The sequence below is a fragment of the Brassica napus genome, chromosome A10 (assembly GCF_020379485.1).
Source record: "Brassica napus cultivar Da-Ae chromosome A10, Da-Ae, whole genome shotgun sequence".
Classification (NCBI taxonomy): domain Eukaryota; kingdom Viridiplantae; phylum Streptophyta; class Magnoliopsida; order Brassicales; family Brassicaceae; genus Brassica; species Brassica napus.
Genome location: NC_063443.1, coordinates 8,119,089 through 8,141,654, shown reverse-complemented (window position 1 = coordinate 8,141,654; position 22,566 = coordinate 8,119,089). Strand labels below are relative to the sequence as shown.

Here is a 22,566-nt window from a genome sequence, read left to right as displayed (position 1 = left end):
CCATTCATCACAGAAACAATAGTTCATGCCTACACGAGTTAATATACCAACTACATAACTTGGGAGCTGAAGAGAAAGTTAATTACCTTGAGCTTTGGACGAAATGGTTCTTTCTCTTCGAGCTGTTTACTAATAGAAACCGGGTTATTGTAGTTGAACCTCAGCTCACCTATTAACCTCATAATCAAAAGAACACACATATCAGTATCATCAAAACAGAACACGAACTATAATAACCACACTCTCTCAAAGACCTCTAGAGACGAAAAATTACTATCAGATTAATAACACAAACGAAAAAAATCTAGCAAAGCAAATCAAATGAACGAGTAAAAATTAGCCAATACTCCTAAATCGAATTTTGAAATCCCAACAAGGTAGATCGAAACACAAATAGATGGACTCGATTTTTGCATAGACACACAAACGTTTTCAATCACACAAACACAAAAATTAGCCAATACCCCTAAATCGATTTTCACTATCATACACAATAACACAAACGAAAAAAAAATTACATGCAAATCCCAACAAGGTAGATCGAAAACGAGAACCAAATACATGCAAATCATACGGAGGAGGAACACCTACCCTTTCACCTTCGAATCGCGGAATACGATGTTGATGAGAGAGGAGAACCGTCGACAGAACCGTCAACAGATCCGTCGAGAGAACCGTCGAGAGAACCGCCGAGAGAAAGGTCGAGAGATCCGTCGAGAGATCCAGAGTCGGGAGGAGATGTCTCGGGAGGAGATCCGTCAGGAGGAGAACCGTCAGAGAGGAGATGCGCCGTTGAGACTAAATCCCCCTTTCAATCGCCACAGAGAGAACGATTGTAGACTTGAACTCTTGTTTCACTTATGAATTGATAGTCTAGTTTGTTTGCAAGGGTGGTTTGATAGGTAGTTAATGCACTTGGTAGTTAGGTTATTATGGTTGTGTAATGTCTAATAACTGAGATGTACTTTTGTTGTTAGGTCATTATGATAGTGTTAATTAAAGTTTCACCTATTAAATCGTTCTATTAAACCATCCTTCCAAATAACGATTTAATCTCCATCATCTTTATCTCTTTTCTTCTATAACTCTCAAAGATTCCGGCTTCTATTCTCTTATCACTTCTCTCTTCTTAATTCTATGGATCCAAGGAATCCGTATAGCCAGTCTGCTGGTTATATTGGCCTTCTTCACAGTCAACACGAAAGTGTTCATCATGAGAACTCTCCTTATGAGAGTTTTCATTCTGGATCTTCACAGATCCCTCCATTCAGTTCACAACAAGGAGATGCTCCAACTCCACCTACAGACACACCGGTGGAGCGTGGGAAGAGACATAAATGGACTCCTGCAGAGGACGAGAAGCTGATTAGTGCCTGGCTAAACACATCTAAAGATGCAATAGTCGGCAATAACCAAAAGTCAGGGACATTCTGGAAGCGAGTAGGAGATTATTTCTTTGCGGCTCTGAATGTTGGTGAAAGTTGCGAGCATCTCCATTATAGGCAGAGGTGGCAGAAAATCAATGATCAAACTAACAAGTTTTGTGGTGCATATGCGGCGGCGGAGCGACAAATTAGTAGTGGTCAGCATGAGAATGATGTTCTCAAGGTGGCCCATGACATATTTTACGCTGATCAGGAGTCCAAATTTACACTGGAGCATGCGTGGTGTGTGTTGAGGTATGAGCAGAAATGGCTTAACCTCAACTGCACTAAAGCTTCTGGAAGTTCAAAGAGGAAAACCGTTCAACCAAATTTCCAAACATCAACCACAAGTGTTGGTGAACAAGAGATACGACCAGAAGGTGTAAAGGCCGCAAAAGCTAAACGGAGCAATGCGATGGGGAAGTCTGTTGGTGAGTATAAGGAGGTTTGGGAAATGAGGAAGGTGGATTTGGATAGGAAAGAGAAACTGTCAAAGCTTGCCATCTTAGACACTCTCCTAGCCAAAACCGAACCACTCAGTGAGCGAGAAGAAGTAGCCAAAAACAAGCTTCTCGCCGAGTATTTCTAGAGAAATATCTCAAACAATGTCTTAAAACCTTTGTGCAAGAACTTTGTTTTTTTATTTCTGTCATAAGTACTTTGCTGTTTATGTTTTTAATGTCAACGGTGTCTATGTTTTTATTGTACTTTCTGCTTGCTTTGTATCTCTACCTTTATAAATTAATCAATTATGTTAACTTGCTGTGTTGATTAATGAATGTCCATCATTATAAATACATGTGAATCTTTGTTAAATAACTGTCTAATATTTACCTTGTACATTTTTCCAGGTTTCATTAAACATGGGTCTTGATTACAGCTATAGCCAACCTTCCCAGTCTGAGGAGCATCGAGGTGATGACTCGGACAGTGACAACAATGAAATAGAAGCTCTGATTCAGCAAGACCAAGCGTAGTTAGAGTACGTGAACGCTCAGGAGTTTGTCTACCCTCCGCAGCCTGAGGTTGAATTCGGTTTCCCACAAACCTGCTACTGTGGGAGTCAACCTCAGATAGCAACGTCTTACAGTACAACCGATCCAGGTCGCAGATACTACACATGTACCAATGTTGATGATGGCGAGTGTCATGTATGGAAATGGTGGGATGAGGCTGTAATGGAGGAGATGAGAGCCAGGGATAGACAGACACTTCAGTTAGCCGAGAAGGTAGACTCTCTGAACTTCTTGAGTGACTATGAGACTGACCAGAAGCTTGTTAGACTAGAGAACATGGTGTGTGAGTTGGCCAAGAATAAATCAAGGTCTAGCTTTGATTACTTTGTTGCGGTTATGGTTATGGTGTTAATTTTCATAGGTATCGTCCTCATCTTTATCTAATGTGTTATGGTTCTCGTTATGGTTTAGTAGCGAACTCGGATTAGTAATGAACTATGTGTAATGTGTAATGAGAACAATGGAATGTGTACTTGTATTTCGATCATTTCATGTCTCGTGACTCAAATAATTTGATATTGTACAAGCTCATGACTCAGGTAAAATCTTACTGTAAGCTCGTGATATTGTACAAGCTCGTGACTCAAATAATTTGATATTGTACAAGCTCGTGACTCAAGATGTACGAAAGGTTCACAAGAGAAACAATATACAATCACAAGATATGAACTTCTTGAGCCTATAAGTAAGAGTTCTCATATTCTCGTTTAAATCACAACTTCTCTACTTCTCATATCAAAAACTTCTCTACTACTCTGATTAAAAGTCACAAATTTTTTTTCATTCCAAATGGCATCTTCTTCCCATTATCATTACCACAAAGATGATGATGCTGAATTCGAATCTATGTTTGAAGATTTTTTAGAAATTCCAGATATTATTTCCGAACCAAAAGAGCGAAAAAAACGTATTTTTATTGAGAGAAACCGGGAAGAAGGCCACATAAAGCTTTGGAATGATTATTTTAGCGAGATCCCGACATTCCCGCAACATATATTCCGGAGACGGTTTCGAATGAACAAGACTTTGTTCTTGCGTATTGTGCATAGACTCTCCCAAGAAGTTGAGTATTTCCAACCAAGAGAAGATGCAGCAATTCGACAATTGGCGTATGGTGGTGGGGCTGATACCGTTGACGAATATGTCCGACTAGGTGAAACAACAGCTAGAATATGTTTGCACCATTTTACCGCCGGAATCATCCAACTTTTTGGCGATGAATACCTAAGACGTCCCACACCGGAGGATCTGCAAAGACTACTATATATTGGAGAACAACTTGGATTCCCAGGGATGGTTAGAAGCATCGACTGTATGCATTGGGAGTGGAAGAATTGCCCAGCATCTTGGAAAGGAATGTATTCACGAGGAACCGGAAAACCAACAATTGTGTTGGAGGCGGTAGCTTCATACGACCTATGGATATGGCACGCGTTTTTTGGAGCTCCAGGTACTATGAACGATCTTAACATTCTTGATCGATCACCTGTTTTTGATGACATTATTAACGGAGTAGCCCCACAAGTAAACTTCTATGTAAATGGTAACCCGTACCATTTGGCATATTATCTCACGGATGGCATTTATCCGAACTAGGAGACTTTTATTCAGTCTATCCGACTCCCACAGAGTGACAAGCATTCATTATTTGCTAAAACCCAAGAAGCTGTGCGAAAGGATGTGGAGCGTGCCTTTGGAGTGCTGCAAGCTAGGTTTGCAGTCGTAAGAAACCCCTCTAATTTATAGGATAAGGACAAAATTGGAAATATTATGAGAGCATGTATCGTCCTCCATAATATGATTGTTGAGGATGAACGATCATCAGCCACTCAGTATGCGGTTGATGAATTTCAAGAAAGAGAAGAGGTGGATACATTTTCCGTCAATATGGCTTCAAATCTCGGCAATTCGATTGATCGTCGAACAAGCGTTCGGAATAGACAAGCCCATCACAATTTAAAAAACGATTTGATTGAAAATATATGGACTAAATTTGGACATCTTCCAAATAACATATAATTTATAAGTTTATATGAATTGAATAAAATGTTTGTTTCCTTTTATTTATTTATTTATTTTTTTTTTTGTAATTTTCATATGTTTTCAATTTTAATGTTAAACTTCTCTTTTATATGTTGTATTTAAATGTTATCCTTTATATCTCATTACACATTAAAACAAAATTATTTACTAAGATACAAGACAAGTTATACCAATAATCTACAAAATTACAAATGTTCTTACATTTTGTCCCTAACTTAAAAATATTAATAAAATATCCTAAGGACTTATTTTTTGTCTCATCAATAATGTTTCCCTTAGAATGTAATAAAAACTTATAAACTGCTTTATACTCATATCTACATTACTTATTATGTACATATACACGCGTTTACATATCTACAAAATCCTGGTTGATCATATGTACACACTTGTTGGTGTACATCCGACCACAGTTTGTCAAAACACCAAACCTAGCAACAAGCTTCGACCTTTTCCATCATTCACCGCTCCCTCTTCAGTTTGCACCATCTCTGTAAAACAAACAGAAACCAGAAAGAAAACTTAGAGAACTTGGAAATCTAGAATCGCACCCCTAAATCGAAACTCTAATCTACAAATCAAAACCATAATGGGAGTTTTTCATAAATCTATAACCGCGCCCCCAAATCGAAACCCTAACACCTCACGCCAGTCTCTTACCAAACTCAAAAAATCGAAACCAGAAATCAAAACTCTAATCCCCAATCCGAAATCCAAATCGATGAAACTGGGAGGAAGAAAAGTATCTAACCTTTAGACTTGTCCTTTGAAGCTCTCCGCTTTTGAGACGACATCGTCTTCTCCGTCCGACAATCTTGTTCGTCTGCTTCTCCGTTCTTACACGTGTTCTTCGTTCGTCGGCTTCTCAGTTCTCCAATCTTGTTGGTCGTCGTCGAAAAAACGGTATGGGAAAAGTAAAATTAGGTTATCAGATTGGGGGAAAGTTGAAACAGATATTACGGGTTTACTTTTTTACGGGGACAATCTCAGATAATTAACCAAAACACACTACGTCCATGGAATCCACCAATCAGCTTCTCTTATTTTCAAATTTTAAACTCCCGAACCAGAGAAACCAGAAGAATATGTTATATTACAGATATGCCCATGCCTAGTTTGCCTTTTTTGAGGACAAAGACGACTTTAACCAACAAAAAGTGTCCTGGTAGCAACAACTGCTCTTTCTTGTAATAAAAACACAACAACTGCCTATATCTGTTATAATAGTAGATCAAATGGTCATAAAATGAGACATATATAAATTTTGTTAAAGTGTACTAGAATTAATATTGCATGTCGGATAAGAGGGGAGATGTGTGGCTGAGATTAATTCCCTCTTATTCTCTAGTTAGGTCAATAAGCTTTAGAGTTATAATTAGTGTATTTTAGTTAGGATTCAATAGGTTGTTGGAAGAAAGTGTGTGTGTAGCAATAAGTGACTTATTATGATATAAAAAGATAGAAAGTGACCCTGAGTGTAATTGTTTCTATATATATTTTGAATTTATATTCAACACACGTCATAATAAGAAAAAAATGGTTTAGTTTGTTGAAATTGTGGGTAACTGTGTAAACAACCATCAAAAAACTATTCTGGTAGTTGTAACTGTCTTAGAGTGTAATAAAAAACATAAAACTGACCATGAATGTAAATCACTCTAAGTTGTTGGTCGAGTGATAAAGGAGTGTCTAATATGTATTCGTGGATTTAATTCTCGTTGATAGAGACTATATTTACATTGTTTGAGTACTAATAAAGAAGTGAAACCACATTTTCGCCAAAAGAGTATATAAGAATGAAACTGCGAGGAAAAAGACTAGTTATTTCGAAGTAAAAAGTGAACAAAGCAACTTTATCATACATAAAAGATTTGTTTCCCTCGAATGAGCTCACGGGAGTAATGTACATTATACAGTACCCCAAAAATACACTCTCCCATCAAAACTAAGTATTAAACAACTAACATTATTTTAAAAGTAATTGTATTAAATCACATAAGCACACAAGTGTTTGGTTCCTCCACCACAACTCTAGAATTCCCGTATGGCTGATAGTGCGAATTCGCAAAGGAAGAATGATATTGGTACGGGTAGTTCATATGCGTAACTGGAAAGGCAACAATTTCTGCCGGTTTAACCGTATCAGGTTTAGCTGGAGCCGGTTTCGCCGGTTCAGGCTTTTTCTCAGGTGGTTTAACAACTTCAACCGAAACGATTTCTGCATTACACAGTTTCCTTAGCTTCATCACGAGAACCGGTGTATCAACTTCTCCAACTACTGTCATTTTCCCTGTTTTGTCATCCATTGTTATCGAAGTTACCCCTTGAGATCGAGAGACGGTCACAAACGCTTTCTTCCTGATTCTCTCATCGTGGACACTCAATTGCAACACAGCTTTCTGTAATTTCAAACTTGAGATCAGTATGGTTATAATTGTATATTTATGAAATAAGTTTGACTAAATGGTTTATATATATAACGATCAATCAAAGATCATTAAGTTAAATATAATTATTTTCAGATAGAAAAAATATGAAAGAAAAGGATACCTTAGCGGTCATGGCTGAAGAATACTAGAGTAAAGCTTGAGAAATTTCCGATATATTTATCAAAGAAAGAACGATATGAGGTATGGCTTGCGTCTTGCGATGTTGAACCTTCTTGATGACAATTGCAAGCAATAAGATATCCACTATATAGAAATTGCATAGGAAACTACCAGGAATCTAATACTATGACCCACATAGTTTTTTCTATTTTTAAATACAAAAAAGCATTTGTCCAAAAAAGATAATAATAATAATAACAAAAAAGCATTGCGACGACCATTAAAAGAGTAACGGAGTCAACGACGTAAGCAACTTATAGCTAGTATTGTTTCTCGTATGTGGTTGAAAAGTATAATAAATCCAACGACGCAACGACGAAAGCAACGGGAAATGTGTTGACTGCTCATTTGGTCGCTTATACGACCTGGCCGACGTTGATTTGTGACCTTGTTGACCTATTTGGTCATGTAAGAACTTGTGAAGCAAGTTCTCTAGATTTTGTTCAAGAGATCAGTTTTATAACATCCAAACGAACACTGGATACTGGAATCAAACTGAGATTGACGTCACAAACACAAATATTCCACAAAAAATTAATGATCTTGGATTTTAATTTGTGTTTGGTTAATTAGATATTTTGCTTATTCATTATGAGGAAACATAAATCCAGGTAAAGAAAATTAACATATTGAAATAATTTTACAATTACGTGGTATGTTATGAAAATGCCACTGATTTATAACGAGAAAATGGGTTTTTAAATCCTCAACTATTTGAAATCAGCATTTTTAATACTCAACTATCATTTGTGCGATTTAATCTCGAAATCATGGTTGAATGCGCAAAATTAGACTTAAAAAGGTCAAACGTTAATTTTAAGGGCAATTCTCTTAAATAAACTATTTTCAAGTTTTGATCACAAAAATATACTACAAGGAAGAAAATGACAAAAATGTTTCATTTAATAGGTAAAAGGACTTTAATACCCTAGATATATAAAAAAAATAAAAAAAATAATATTTTTTTTTATATAGTTTTAGATTATATGTTTTCAAATTCGAACTTTTTATAAAATTTTTTTTGAATTTTTTTTTCAAATTTTTTTTTGTAATTCGAAAATACTTTTTGAAACTATTTTTAACATTTTTATTTTAAAAATTTTATATTTATTTTTTATTTTATCAAATTTAAATCTTAATCTCAAATCCCCACTCCTTAACTTTAAACCCTAAGGTTTGTATTAGTTGACCCTAAGGATATAAGTGTATATTACCTCTTTAATATTTTGGTCATTTTGATCCTTAGAGTCTATGTTTGTGACATAAACTTTTTATGTGATATCCTAGAGTATTTCTCTAATTTTAAATATAAGCGTTAACTGCAATCAGAAAAGTGATCAAGTTTTGCTTTTAAAACCCCAAAATCCCTAAAATTGTTTCACTTTATGCTACTCCGAGTGAGAGGAAGTGATTCACGGCGACTGAGAAATAAACAAGTGTACTTCCGGTGAGAGGATGGTGAAAACCTACTTTGGAACTAGTGGTAGAAGTTGGGAAATTTTATTGATTTGAGGACCATCCAGAATTTCAATTCCGATAGAGAGTGAAAGGTAAACGAATAAGCTTTGTTGAATCATGTCCGAGTTCCAAAGTAGGTTTTTACCATCCTCTCACTGGAAGTACATTTGTTTAATCTTTGGTCACCGTGAATCGCTTCTTTGCACTTAGAATCGCATAAAAATCGATTTTAAGGATTTTAGAGTTTTGAAAGCCAAACTCGATCCATTTTCTAATTACAATTAACGTTTTTGTCTAGTAATTAACATTTAACATTTCTAAGTCTAATTTTGTGCAGTCAACTAATGACTTCGGGATTAAATATGCAAGTGATAGGTAAGTATTAAAATACTGATTTCAAATAGTTGGAGATCTAAAAGTCCATTTTCGAGATTTATAACTATGACTAGAGTTTTAATGGTAGTTTGGTCATTTTAATACAATGCACCAATGCACATTAGATTATTCTACCACTAAATGATATCTTTTATTTTTTTCTATATTTATGTTTTACTATAAAAAATATTAGTTTAAAAAAAATATTTTTTAAATAACAAACTATTCATAATTATTATCAAAATACTATTAATAAATATTGATTCACTTTTTTTTGTTTTAAAAAATGAAAATAAAATAATTTTTATAATATTTAAATTATCAAATGGATAAAAAAAATTTTCAATATTTAGTAATTTTACAAGAAATTATTATAATAAATTAAAATTTTTGATAAATTGAGCATACTGTAAAGTAAAATCCTATAGTTTTACCTTAAACAAACGCTGCTATCACCAAAAAAAAACTGGCCTACACATAAACAGAAATAAAGTTAAATATTTAAATTTTAGTAAGTTAAATTTGGATTTTAGTAAGTTAAATTTGATAGGTAATTGTTATGCGATTTATAAGCGTATGTAAGAATCTAGTCTATAATGAGTCTTAGAAATTTGAAGTCTAGTAATATTGGTTTATAGATTCTTAAATTCTCATTAAAATCTTGTGTTACTAGTTTGATGATTCTATAATTTTATACAAAATTATTTGTTATTCAAAAAGTTGGGAAATTGCCACAAATACCACATTCATAGTATCACTTTTCATGTTTACACTAATCACTTTTACCCTCACTTTTAATGAAGGGTAAAATATAATTATACCCTTAGGTAGGGGTGTCAAAATGGGTCAAATGGGTCAACCCAACCTATAACCCAAATGGGTTTACTGTTAATGGGTCATGGGTCAACTCAACCCGTCCATGACCCATTAAATTAAATAGGTTAGATGGGTTAATGGTTGACCCATCAACCCAACATCTTTATCAACCCAACATCTTTATAATGAATTATTTTTAAGTTAAGACCAAGTTGATCGAAATGAGAAAACTTTTTTTGTGGTTTTGGCGGAAAAACGCATTTTTGCGGGAAAATGAGTTTTTGCAGTTTCGGCGGGAAAACGTGTTTTGCAGTTTTGGCGGGAAAGCGCGTTTTGTGGTTTTAGTGGAAAATGTGTTTTTGCGGTTTTGGAGGGACAACACTTTTTGGGTTTTGGCGTAAAAACGCGTTTTTACGGGAAAATGCGTTTTTGCGGGAAAAACGTGTTTTTACGGAAAAACGTGTTTTTGCGGGAAAACGCGTTTTTGCGGGAAAACGTGTTTTTGCAGGAAATTGCGTTTTTGCGGTTTTGGAGGGAAAACACATTTTTAGGATTTGGCCGGAAAATGCGTTTTTACGGGAAAACGTGATTTTGCGGGAAAATGCGTTTTTGCGGGAAAACGCGTTTTTGCGGGAAAACACGTTTTTGCGGGAAACGCGTTTTTGCGGGAAAACACGTTTTTGCGGGAAACGCGTTTTTGCGGGAAAACACGTTTTTGCGGGAAACGCGTTTTTGCGGGAAACGTGTTTTTGCGGGAAAACGCGTTTTTGCAGGAAAACGCGTTTTGCGGAAAATTGCGTTTTTGCGGTTTTGGCAGAAAAATGCGTTTTCGCGGTTTTGGCGGTAAAACGCGTTTTTGCGGTTTTGCGGGAAAACAAATTTTTACGGTTTTGCGGAAAAAATGAGTTTTTGTGGTTTTTGCAGAAAAATGCGTTTTTTTGCGGTTTTGGCTTGCGGTTTTAGCTGAAAAACGTATTTTCGCGGTTTTAGTGGAAAAACTTATTTTTGCGGTTTTGCCGGGAAACGTATTTTACCACCGAATAAATGATTGAACTTTTGAGAAACTCATGATTTTCCAATTCTATCAAACCTTAGAATTGGGTGGTTTACTCACGGTTTTTTTAATTGCAAACAAAATGGGTCAGAGTTGACTCAACCCAATAAACCCATTAACTTGTTAACCCATTAACATATTAATCTATTAACCTATTAACCCATTAATCCATTGGATCAAAAATAAACAGTTCATTTGGGTTAATGAGTCAATTTGGGTTGGGTCAACCCATGGGTCATGACCAATTTTGACACCCCTACCCTTAGGGTTAACTAATCTAGCCTTAGGGTTTAGAGTTGAGGGGTGGGGTATGGTTTTTGGAATGTGAAATTTATGATTCTAATAAATATATAAATACTTAAAAAATATATATAAAATAGTTTCAAACATAATTTTCGTTTTTCAAAAACAAATTTGAAAAAAAAATAAAAAAAAAATCGAAAAAAAAAAAAAAAATTTATCAAAAAGTTCGAATTTGAAAAAGTATAATTCGAAAACATAAAAAAAATTTACATTTTTTTATTTAAATAATGATTTATTATATATATAAATAACAAGGGCATAAGAGTCTTTTGCTACTTAATGAAGAAGGTATTTTTGAAAATGTCTCATTAGTGGTGGTAAAAATGAAAAGTGGTACCATGAAAGTGGTAAACATGTAATTTTCCCCAAAAAGTTTAGATTTAAATGATTCTACAAATCTATTAAAATAAATGTTATTGGGAGTTGAATTCTTAACATTTTCACTCACAAAACAAGATTTTGAGAATACTACATGTTTTCCTTGAATTCTTATAATTATTACATTACTTTATTTTTATAGATTTTCACAATATACAAAATTTTCTATAATTTTTTCTAAATTTAACAAATCTCTCAACTTTTAAAATCAACAAACTCTATAGAAATCTAAGTCCCACTAACACCCCCTTAAAATAGAAGTCATGACTTTTTTCATGTGTGATTTTTTATTTGGACCATTCCTAAGAAATTTAATATATTTTACATAAGTTAATTATAATATCTTTTAATATTTTATTTTTATTTGAATTATTATTAAATCTTAAAGAAATGTCTAACAAAATCTTTCAAATATATTTTTAGAATATATTTTTAGAATATATTTTCGAAATTAGTTAATTAAATTTTTAATTATCACAAAGTATAATTAAAAACTAAATTTTAATTTAGTTTGATTGTAAATAAAATAATAATTATATAAAATACTTTTAATAATATTTTAATGATAATAACAATTTTTAATTGATTTAATTTTCAAAACTAAATTTAAGAAATATTTTAAAATATGTTTTTATAATAAATGTTCATTATATTTTTAATTTAAAAGTAAAAATATTTTATCTATTTAGCATATAAATTATGACTTAATTCATATGCAATTTTTTTCTATTTAGACCATTTAAAAGTCATACTTTTAGATGTTTAATACAATTAATTTGCACCTCCCTTCATAGATGAAATATTTGATCTTTATTCCTGTCGTATATATAAGACTTCAGTCTACTGTTTTTAACGTTTGTGTATTCTCATGAGTTAAAAACTAATTCGTTTTATTATTTAAACAACTATACAAAATGGTTTAATTAATCACTATATACCAAATTCATTATTATGTAATTTCAACTTAATTTGATTTCCACATAGATTTTAAATTTAGAAATAAAACAAAATTATGTAAATCAGTATTTTTAACTAATAATGTTTTCAAAATAAATTTTGTTTACAAAAATACAAAATTAGAAATTTTATAGTAATAATATTATACGCCACAAAAATATTATTATAAAATTAGATAATATATAACACCAAATTATATTAATCTATTTATATATTTTATTGTATAACATAAAATATTTGATTATTAGAAAAAAATCATAGGTCGTGCAGATCAAAATCTAGTTATAAACTTATAATTAAACCAAAGTTCAGTCAGATTCGCAACATTGCGAGGAAAGATCATGAAATGGGCACTATTGGACCCTAAAGATCATCCTTATACGATTTAAACTTCATTCGAGTAAAACAGTGTGACAAGCATACATGTCTTTGTATATATATATTAAGTATAGTCATAAACCACATTCAAATAAAAATCAACTTATATAGCTCGTCTCGTAGGTATCTCGGTTTAACATTAAACTCTGTCGAATGGAAAGATAACAAATCATTATGGAAAAAAGCCCTCACCTTCGCTTAAGAGACGAATTATAAGATGGGGAATTTTCATATGGAGAAGACGCGAAGGGTGTTGTCCCATCAGCAATGATGGCCGATTAGAGTAATATCACGGTGGTTCAGGATGGGAGTGAAGCTACGATTTCAGGATTGAGTAGCGTGACACGCAAGAGGCTTGATTCACCTCCTTGTAACTCGTCCATGGCAAGGATCTAGGCTAACCGCGGTAACTAAGGTGAAGGCCAATGGCCTAACAAGTAGGGATGTAGGGGTTTTGATGACGGTCCATGGTTTAGTGACTTGCGGTGCAAGTCTGATCAGTTTTGCTTTTTAACCATTGACTCCTTGAGGCGAGGGGAAGCAGCTCTAGCGTTTTAAGATTGAAGCCTCTCAGCTTGCTTCCTCTTCTTGGCTCAGTTGAGGCGACGTGATGGATGGACATGGCAGTTCAACGAGGTGTCAGCAGCGTTAGGTTTCTAGCTAGATCTAGGCTTTTGTTTGTCTCTTGGCTTTGGAGAAGTGATTATGTCTATTTATACACGTCCAAGGCTTTAGAAGAAAGGAAAGATAAAATATAGGCAACAGACAAGACTTGACTAAAACAAACCGGTTCAAAATCGAGATAGTTGTATTAGATAATGACATTCTACCCCCATGAGTACTCTATGAAATATTCACATCACAAAGAATCACATCGTGTACGCTGGTGTGGGTGAGTTTCATATATCAATTTACATCACATCTTTAGAGAAGAAAAGTTCAACCCATAATGTGCTTTTCGTTGTTTTTTTGTTGTCTTAACCCTCAAGCTCCAGTTTAGCGTTGTAATATATTCTGGTGCAGTAATTACACAAGACCTTGCTGTGGGATTTTGAAAAATTTCCCAAATTGGGAAGAGCAAAGAGTTTGCAACGCTAATGTCTCTACAGTCTGGCCAATAACATTTGCTTAAAAGTGTAAAACGAATCTTTGCCTCAATCTTTCTATAGTTATCTTATTTTCTTCTAGTTTTTGTTTGTCGAAGTTTCGTTCATATAATGATGGAAGTCAAATGATTTGGGAGGTAACCAACATGAAAAACAGAGTAAACAAAGTATCATGAAGACAGGTCTGGCCCAGAACAATTATGGGGTCGAAGAAAAAGAAGAAAATAATTGAGCTTATTACGGCCCTGTTCGTTTCTCTATTAAGACGCTGCATCTGGAAATTAGCATTGTTGTTCATTTAGACACTATGTCACTATAATGCAGAATTTAAATGTAGCATAGATAAAATCTTGCACAGGTTTTAGAGCTTCATTGACTTTGATCGGCGACCATTACAAACCCGCTTTGGTAAAGTATCGAGCTTCATTGAAAGTTGAGGATGCAGCGGCGATGAGGACATGGAGTTTTGGGTCTCCCAGCCCAATTAAACAGACAAGCCAGCGACACGGATTTCGGGTCCGGGATTATGACTAGAGACTCGTCTGTGTATCTTTCTTCTGTGTTGAGTCCGGAGAGGCGAAGTAACCCGTACGTGTATCATTTGAAAATGTAGTAGAGTAGTTTTAGTCGTATGGATTTGATTCAATTCATCGTTGGTAGTCTAAAGGTTATGCCCGTCTCAGGAAGTTCTATACAATTGTAAAAAAAATTTTAAGTTAACATAGTGTTAAAGCTCCACTTTATCACACATAAATGATTTGTTTCCCTTGAATGAGCTCACGCGACTAATGTCCATTACAACATACCACAAAAAAAAATACACTCCCACCAAAACTAAGTATTACACAACTAACATTACTTAAAATAATTCTAGCTTGTTAAATCACATAAGCACACAAGTGTTTGGTTCCTCCACCACAACTCTAGAATTCCCGTATGGCTGATAGTGCGAATTCGCATAGGACGAATGATATTGGTACGGGTAGTTCATATGCGTAACTGGAAAGGCAACAATTTCAGCCGGTTTAGTTGTATCAGGTTTAGCTGGAGCCGGTTTCGCCGGTTCAGGCTTTTTCTCAGGTGGTTTAACAACTTCAACCGAAACGATTTCTGCATTACACAGTTTCCTTAGCTTCATCACGAGAACCGGTGTATCAACTTCTCCAACTACTGTCATTTTCCCTGTTTTGTCATCCATTGTTATCGAAGTAACCCCTTGAGATCGAGAGACGGTCACAAACGCTTTCTTCCTGATTTTCTCATCGTGGACACTCAATTGCAACACAGCTTTCTGTAATTTCAAACTTGAGATCAGTATGGTTATAATTGTATATTTATGAAATAAGTTTGACTAAATGGTTTATATATATAACGATCAATCAAAGATCATTAAGTTAAATATAATTATTTTCAGATAGAAAAAATATGAAAGAAAAGGATACCTTAGCGGTCATGGCTGAAGAATACTAGAGTAAAGCTTGAGAAATTTCCGATATATTTATCAAAGAAAGAACGATATGAGGTATGGCTTGCGTCTTGCGATGTTGAACCTTCTTGATGACAATTGCAAGCAATAAGATATCCACTATATAGAAATTGCATAGGAAACTACCAGGAATCTAATACTATGACCCACATAGTTTTTTCTATTTTTAAATACAAAAAAGCATTTGTCCAAAAAAGATAATAATAATAATAACAAAAAAGCATTGCGACGACCATTAAAAGAGTAACGGAGTCAACGACGCAAGCAACTTATAGCTAGTATTGTTTCTCGTATGTGGTTGAAAAGTATAATAAATCCAACGACGCAACGACGAAAGCAACGGGAAATGTGTTGACTGCTCATTTGGTCGCTTATACGACCTGGCCGACGTTGATTTGTGACCTTGTTGACCTATTTGGTCATGTAAGAACTTGTGAAGCAAGTTCTCTAGATTTTGTTCAAGAGATCAGTTTTATAACATCCAAACGAACACTGGATACTGGAATCAAACTGAGATTGACGTCACAAACACAAATATTCCACAAAAAATTAATGATCTTGGATTTTAATTTGTGTTTGGTTAATTAGATATTTTGCTTATTCATTATGAGGAAACATAAATCCAGGTAAAGAAAATCAACATATTGAAATAATTTTACAATTACGTGGTATGTTATGAAAATGCCACTGATTTATAACGAGAAAATGGGTTTTTAAATCCTCAACTATTTGAAATCAGCATTTTTAATACTCAACAATCATTTGTGCGATTTAATCTCGAAATCATGGTTGAATGCGCAAAATTAGACTTAAAAAGGTCAAACGTTAATTTTAAGGACAATTCTCTTAAATAAACTATTTTCAAGTTTTGATCACAAAAATATACTACAAGGAAGAAAATGACAAAAATGTTTCATTTAATAGGTAAAAGGACTTTAATACCCTAGATATATAAAAAAAATAAAAAAAATAATAATTTTTTTTATATAGTTTTAGATTATATGTTTTCAAATTCGAACTTTTTATAAATTTTTTTTTGAATTTTTTTTTCAAATTTTTTTTGTAATTCGAAAATACTTTTTGAAACTATTTTTAACATTTTTATTTTAAAAATTTTATATTTATTTTTTATTTTATCAAATTTAAATCTTAATCTCAAATCCCCACTCCTTAACTTTAAACCCTAAGGTTTGTATTAGTTGACCCTAAGGGTATAAGTGTATATTACCTCTTTAATATTTTGGTCATTTTGATCCTTAGAGTCTATGTTTGTGACATAAACTTTTTATGTGATATCGTAGAGTATTTCTCTAATTTTAAATATAAACGTTAACTGCAATCAGAAAAGTGATCAAGTTTTGCTTTTAAAACCCCAAAATCCCTAAAATTGTTTCACTTTATGCTACTCCGAGTGAGAGGAAGTGATTCACGGCGACTGAGAAATAAACAAGTGTACTTCCAGTGAGAGGATGGTGAAAACCTACTTTGGAACTAGTGGTAGAAGTTGGGAAATTTTATTGATTTGAGGACCATCCAGAATTTCAATTCCGATAGAGAGTGAAAGGTAAACGAATAAGCTTTGTTGAATCATGTCCGAGTTCCAAAGTAGGTTTTTACCATCCTCTCACCGGAAGTACATTTGTTTAATCTTTGGTCACCGTGAATCGCTTCTTTGCACTTAGAATCGCATAAAAATCGATTTTAAGGATTTTAGAGTTTTGAAAGCCAAACTCGATCCATTTTCTAATTACAATTAACGTTTTTGTCTAGTAATTAACATTTAACATTTCTAAGTCTAATTTTGTGCAGTCAACTAATGACTTCGGGATTAAATATGCGCAAGTGATAGTTAAGTATTAAAATACTGATTTCAAATAGTTGGAGATCTAAAAGTCCATTTTCGAGATTTATAACTATGACTAGAGTTTTAATGGTAGTTTGGTCATTTTAATACAATGCACCAATGCACATTAGATTATTCTACCACTAAATGATATCTTTTATTTTTTTCTATATTTATGTTTTACTATAAAAAAATATTAGTTTAAAAAAAATATTTTTTAAATAACAAACTATTCATAATTATTATCAAAATACTATTAATAAATATTGATTCACTTTTTTTTGTTTTAAAAAATGAAAATAAAATATTTTTTATAATATTTAAATTATCAAATGGATAAAAAAAAATTTCAATATTTAGTAATTTTACAAGAAATTATTATAATAAATTAAAATTTTTGATAAATTGAGCATACTGTAAAGTAAAATCCTATAGTTTTACCTTAAACAAACGCTGCTATCACCAAAAAAAAACTGGCCTACACATAAACAGAAATAAAGTTAAATATTTAAATTTTAGTAAGTTAAATTTGGATTTTAGTAAGTTAAATTTGATAGGTAATTGTTATGCGATTTATAAGCGTATGTAAGAATCTAGTCTATAATGAGTCTTAGAAATTTGAAGTCTAGTAATATTGGTTTATAGATTCTTAAATTCTCATTAAAATCTTGTGTTACTAGTTTGATGATTCTATAATTTTATACAAAATTATTTGTTATTCAAAAAGTTGGGAAATTGCCACAAATACCACATTCATAGTATCACTTTTCATGTTTACACTAATCACTTTTACCCTCACTTTTAATGAAGGGTAAAATATAATTATATCCTTAGGTAGGGGTGTCAAAATGGGTCAAATGGGTCAACCCAACCTATAACCCAAATGGGTTTACTGTTAATGGGTCATGGGTCAACTCAACCCATTTAATAAATAGGTTGAGTTGTCCATGACCCATTAAATTAAATAGGTTAGATGGGTTAATGGTTGACCCATCAACCCAACATCTTTATCAACCCAACATCTTTATAATGAATTATTTTTAAGTTAAGACCAAGTTGATCGAAATGAGAAAACTTTTTTTGTGGTTTTGGCGGAAAAACGCATTTTTGCGGGAAAATGAGTTTTTGCAGTTTCGGCGGGAAAACGTGTTTTGCAGTTTTGGCGGGAAAGCGCGTTTTGTGGTTTTAGTGGAAAATGTGTTTTTGCGGTTTTGGAGGGACAACACTTTTTGGGTTTTGGCGTAAAAACGCGTTTTTACGGAAAAACGTGTTTTTGCGGGAAAACGCGTTTTTGCGGGAAAACGTGTTTTTGCGGGAAAACGCGTTTTTGCGGGAAAACGTGTTTTTGCAGGAAATTGCGTTTTTGCGGTTTTGGAGGGAAAACACATTTTTAGGATTTGGCGGGAAAATGCGTTTTTACGGGAAAACGTGATTTTGCGGGAAAATGCGTTTTTGCGGGAAAACGCGTTTTTGCGGGAAAACACGTTTTTGCGGGAAACGCGTTTTTGCGGGAAAACACGTTTTTGCGGGAAACGCGTTTTTGCGGGAAAACACGTTTTTGCGGGAAACGCGTTTTTGCGGGAAACGTGTTTTTGCGGGAAAACGCGTTTTTGCAGGAAAACGTGTTTTGCGGAAAATTGCGTTTTTGCGGTTTTGGCAGAAAAATGCGTTTTTGCGGTTTTGGCGGTAAAACGCGTTTTTACGGTTTTGCGGGAAAACAAATTTTTACGGTTTTGCGGAAAAAATGAGTTTTTGTGGTTTTTGCGGAAAAATGCGTTTTTTTTGCGGTTTTGGCAGGAAAACGCGTTTTTGCGGTTTTGGCGGGAAAACGCGTTTTTGCGGTTTTAGCTGAAAAACGTATTTTCGCGGTTTTAGTGGAAAAACTTATTTTTGCGGTTTTGCCGGGAAACGTATTTTACCACCGAATAAATGATTGAACTTTTGAGAAACTCATGATTTTCCAATTCTATCAAACCTTAGAATTGGGTGGTTTACTCACGGTTTTTTTAATTGCAAACAAAATGGGTCAGAGTTGACTCAACCCAATAAACCCATTAACTTGTTAACCCATTAACATATTAATCTATTAACCTATTAACCCATTAATCCATTGGATCAAAAATAAACAGTTCATTTGGGTTAATGAGTCAATTTGGGTTGGGTCAACCCATGGGTCATGACCAATTTTGACACCCCTACCCTTAGGGTTAACTAATCTAGCCTTAGGATTTAGAGTTGAGGGGTGGGGTAGGGTTTTTGGAATGTGAAATTTATGATTCTAATAAATATATAAATACTTAAAAAATATATATAAAATAGTTTCAAACATAATTTTCGTTTTTCAAAAACAAATTTGAAAAAAAATAAAAAAAAAATCGAAAAAAATAAAAAAAAAAATTTATCAAAAAGTTCGAATTTGAAAAAGTATAATTCGAAAACATAAAAAAAATTTACATTTTTTTATTTAAATAATGATTTATTATATATATAAATAACAAGGGCATAAGAGTCTTTTGCTACTTAATGAAGAAGGTATTTTTGAAAATGTCTCATTAGTGGTGGTAAAAATGAAAAGTGGTACCATGAAAGTGGTAAACATGTAATTTCCCCCAAAAAGTTTAGATTTAAATGATTCTACAAATCTATTAAAATAAATGTTATTGGGAGTTGAATTCTTAACATTTTCACTCACAAAACAAGATTTTGAGAATACTACATGTTTTCCTTGAATTCTTATAATTATTACATTACTTTATTTTTATAGATTTTCACAATATACAAAATTTTCTATAATTTTTTCTAAATTTAACAAATCTCTCAACTTTTAAAATCAACAAACTCTATAGAAATCTAAGTCCCACTAACACCCCCTTAAAATAGAAGTCATGACTTTTTTCATGTGTGATTTTTTATTTGGACCATTCCTAAGAAATTTAATATATTTTACATAAGTTAATTATAATATCTTTTAATATTTTATTTTTATTTGAATTATTATTAAATCTTAAAGAAATGTCTAACAAAATTTTTCAAATATATTTTTAGAATATATTTTTAGAATATATTTTCGAAATTAGTTAATTAAATTTTTAATTATCACAAAGTATAATTAAAAACTAAATTTTAATTTAGTTTTGATTGTAAATAAAATAATAATTATATAAAATACTTTTAATAATATTTTAATGATAATAACAATTTTTAATTGATTTAATTTTCAAAACTAAATTTAAGAAATATTTTAAAATATGTTTTTATAATAAATGTTCATTATATTTTTAATTTAAAAGTAAAAATATTTTATCTATTTAGCATATAAATTATGACTTATTTCATATGCAATTTTTTTCTATTTAGACCATTTAAAAGTCATACTTTTAGATGTTTAATACAATTAATTTGCACCTCCCTTCATAGATGAAATATTTGATCTTTATTCATGTCGTATATATAAGACTTCAGTCTACTGTTTTTAACGTTTGTGTATTCTCATGAGTTAAAAACTAATTCGTTTTATTATTTAAACAACTATACAAAATGGTTTAATTAATCACTATATACCAAATTCATTATTATGTAATTTCAACTTAATTTGATTTCCACATAGATTTTAAATTTAGAAATAAAACAAAATTATGTAAATCAGTATTTTTAACTAATAATGTTTTCAAAATAAATTTTGTTTACAAAAATACAAAATTAGAAATTTTATAGTAATAATATTATACGCCACAAAAATATTATTATAAAATTAGATAATATATAACACCAAATTATATTAATCTATTTATATATTTTATTGTATAACATAAAATATTTGATTATTAGAAAAAAATCATAGGTCGTGCAGATCAAAATCTAGTTATAAACTTATAATTAAACCAAAGTTCAGTCAGATTCGCAACATTGCGAGGAAAGATCATGAAATGGGCACTATTGGACCCTAAAGATCATCCTTATACGATTTAAACTTCATTCGAGTAAAACAGTGTGACAAGCATACATGTCTTTGTATATATATATTAAGTATAGTCATAAACCACATTCAAATAAAAATCAACTTATATAGCTCGTCTCGTAGGTATCTCGGTTTAACATTAAACTCTGTCGAATGGAAAGATAACAAATCATTATGGAAAAAAGCCCTCACCTTCGCTTAAGAGACGAATTATAAGATGGGGAATTTTCATATGGAGAAGACGCGAAGGGTGTTGTCCCATCAGCAATGATGGCCGATTAGAGTAATATCACGGTGGTTCAGGATGGGAGTGAAGCTACGATTTCAGGATTGAGTAGCGTGACACGCAAGAGGCTTGATTCACCTCCTTGTAACTCGTCCATGGCAAGGATCTAGGCTAACCGCGGTAACTAAGGTGAAGGCCAATGGCCTAACAAGTAGGGATGTAGGGGTTTTGATGACGGTCCATGGTTTAGTGACTTGCGGTGCAAGTCTGATCAGTTTTGCTTTTTAACCATTGACTCCTTGAGGCGAGGGGAAGCAGCTCTAGCGTTTTAAGATTGAAGCCTCTCAGCTTGCTTCCTCTTCTTGGCTCAGTTGAGGCGACGTGATGGATGGACATGGCAGTTCAACGAGGTGTCAGCAGCGTTAGGTTTCTAGCTAGATCTAGGCTTTTGTTTGTCTCTTGGCTTTGGAGAAGTGATTATGTCTATTTATACACGTCCAAGGCTTTAGAAGAAAGGAAAGATAAAATATAGGCAACAGACAAGACTTGACTAAAACAAACCGGTTCAAAATCGAGATAGTTGTATTAGATAATGACATTCTACCCCCATGAGTACTCTATGAAATATTCACATCACAAAGAATCACATCGTGTACGCTGGTGTGGGTGAGTTTCATATATCAATTTACATCACATCTTTAGAGAAGAAAAGTTCAACCCATAATGTGCTTTTCGTTGTTTTTTTGTTGTCTTAACCCTCAAGCTCCAGTTTAGCGTTGTAATATATTCTGGTGCAGTAATTACACAAGACCTTGCTGTGGGATTTTGAAAAATTTCCCAAATTGGGAAGAGCAAAGAGTTTGCAACGCTAATGTCTCTACAGTCTGGCCAATAACATTTGCTTAAAAGTGTAAAACGAATCTTTGCCTCAATCTTTCTATAGTTATCTTATTTTCTTCTAGTTTTTGTTTGTCGAAGTTTCGTTCATATAATGATGGAAGTCAAATGATTTGGGAGGTAACCAACATGAAAAACAGAGTAAACAAAGTATCATGAAGACAGGTCTGGCCCAGAACAATTATGGGGTCGAAGAAAAAGAAGAAAATAATTGAGCTTATTACGGCCCTGTTCGTTTC

The 22,566-nt window shown here is 32.9% G+C and overlaps 4 protein-coding genes across 4 annotated transcripts; 2 read left to right on the top strand and 2 right to left on the bottom strand.

Moving 5' to 3' along the window:
- The first annotated feature begins 1,137 nt into the window (after positions 1-1,137).
- Positions 1,138-2,013, top strand: LOC106403363 (glutathione S-transferase T2-like). The gene has a single exon (XM_013844205.2). The coding sequence runs from the start codon at positions 1,138-1,140 to the stop codon at positions 2,011-2,013; it is 876 nt and encodes a 291-aa protein (XP_013699659.2).
- Positions 2,014-3,454: 1,441 nt separating this feature from the next.
- On the top strand, positions 3,455-4,036 carry LOC125578970. The gene is made up of 2 exons (XM_048742136.1): positions 3,455-3,890; positions 3,957-4,036. The coding sequence occupies exons 1-2, from the start codon at positions 3,455-3,457 to the stop codon at positions 4,034-4,036; spliced, it is 516 nt and encodes a 171-aa protein (XP_048598093.1).
- A 2,250-nt stretch (positions 4,037-6,286) lies between these two features.
- Positions 6,287-13,528, bottom strand: LOC106406135 (heavy metal-associated isoprenylated plant protein 13-like). The gene is made up of 3 exons (XM_048742768.1): positions 13,004-13,528; positions 7,034-7,141; positions 6,287-6,882 (listed from the first exon to the last, which is right to left on the bottom strand). Exons 2-3 carry the CDS (start codon positions 7,043-7,045, stop codon positions 6,475-6,477), a joined length of 420 nt encoding a protein of 139 aa, XP_048598725.1. The 5' UTR covers positions 7,046-7,141; positions 13,004-13,528; the 3' UTR covers positions 6,287-6,474.
- Positions 13,529-14,614: 1,086 nt separating this feature from the next.
- Positions 14,615-21,914, bottom strand: LOC106421480 (heavy metal-associated isoprenylated plant protein 13-like). The gene is made up of 3 exons (XM_048742767.1): positions 21,397-21,914; positions 15,360-15,467; positions 14,615-15,208 (listed from the first exon to the last, which is right to left on the bottom strand). Exons 2-3 carry the CDS (start codon positions 15,369-15,371, stop codon positions 14,801-14,803), a joined length of 420 nt encoding a protein of 139 aa, XP_048598724.1. The 5' UTR covers positions 15,372-15,467; positions 21,397-21,914; the 3' UTR covers positions 14,615-14,800.
- Positions 21,915-22,566: the final 652 nt, after the last annotated feature.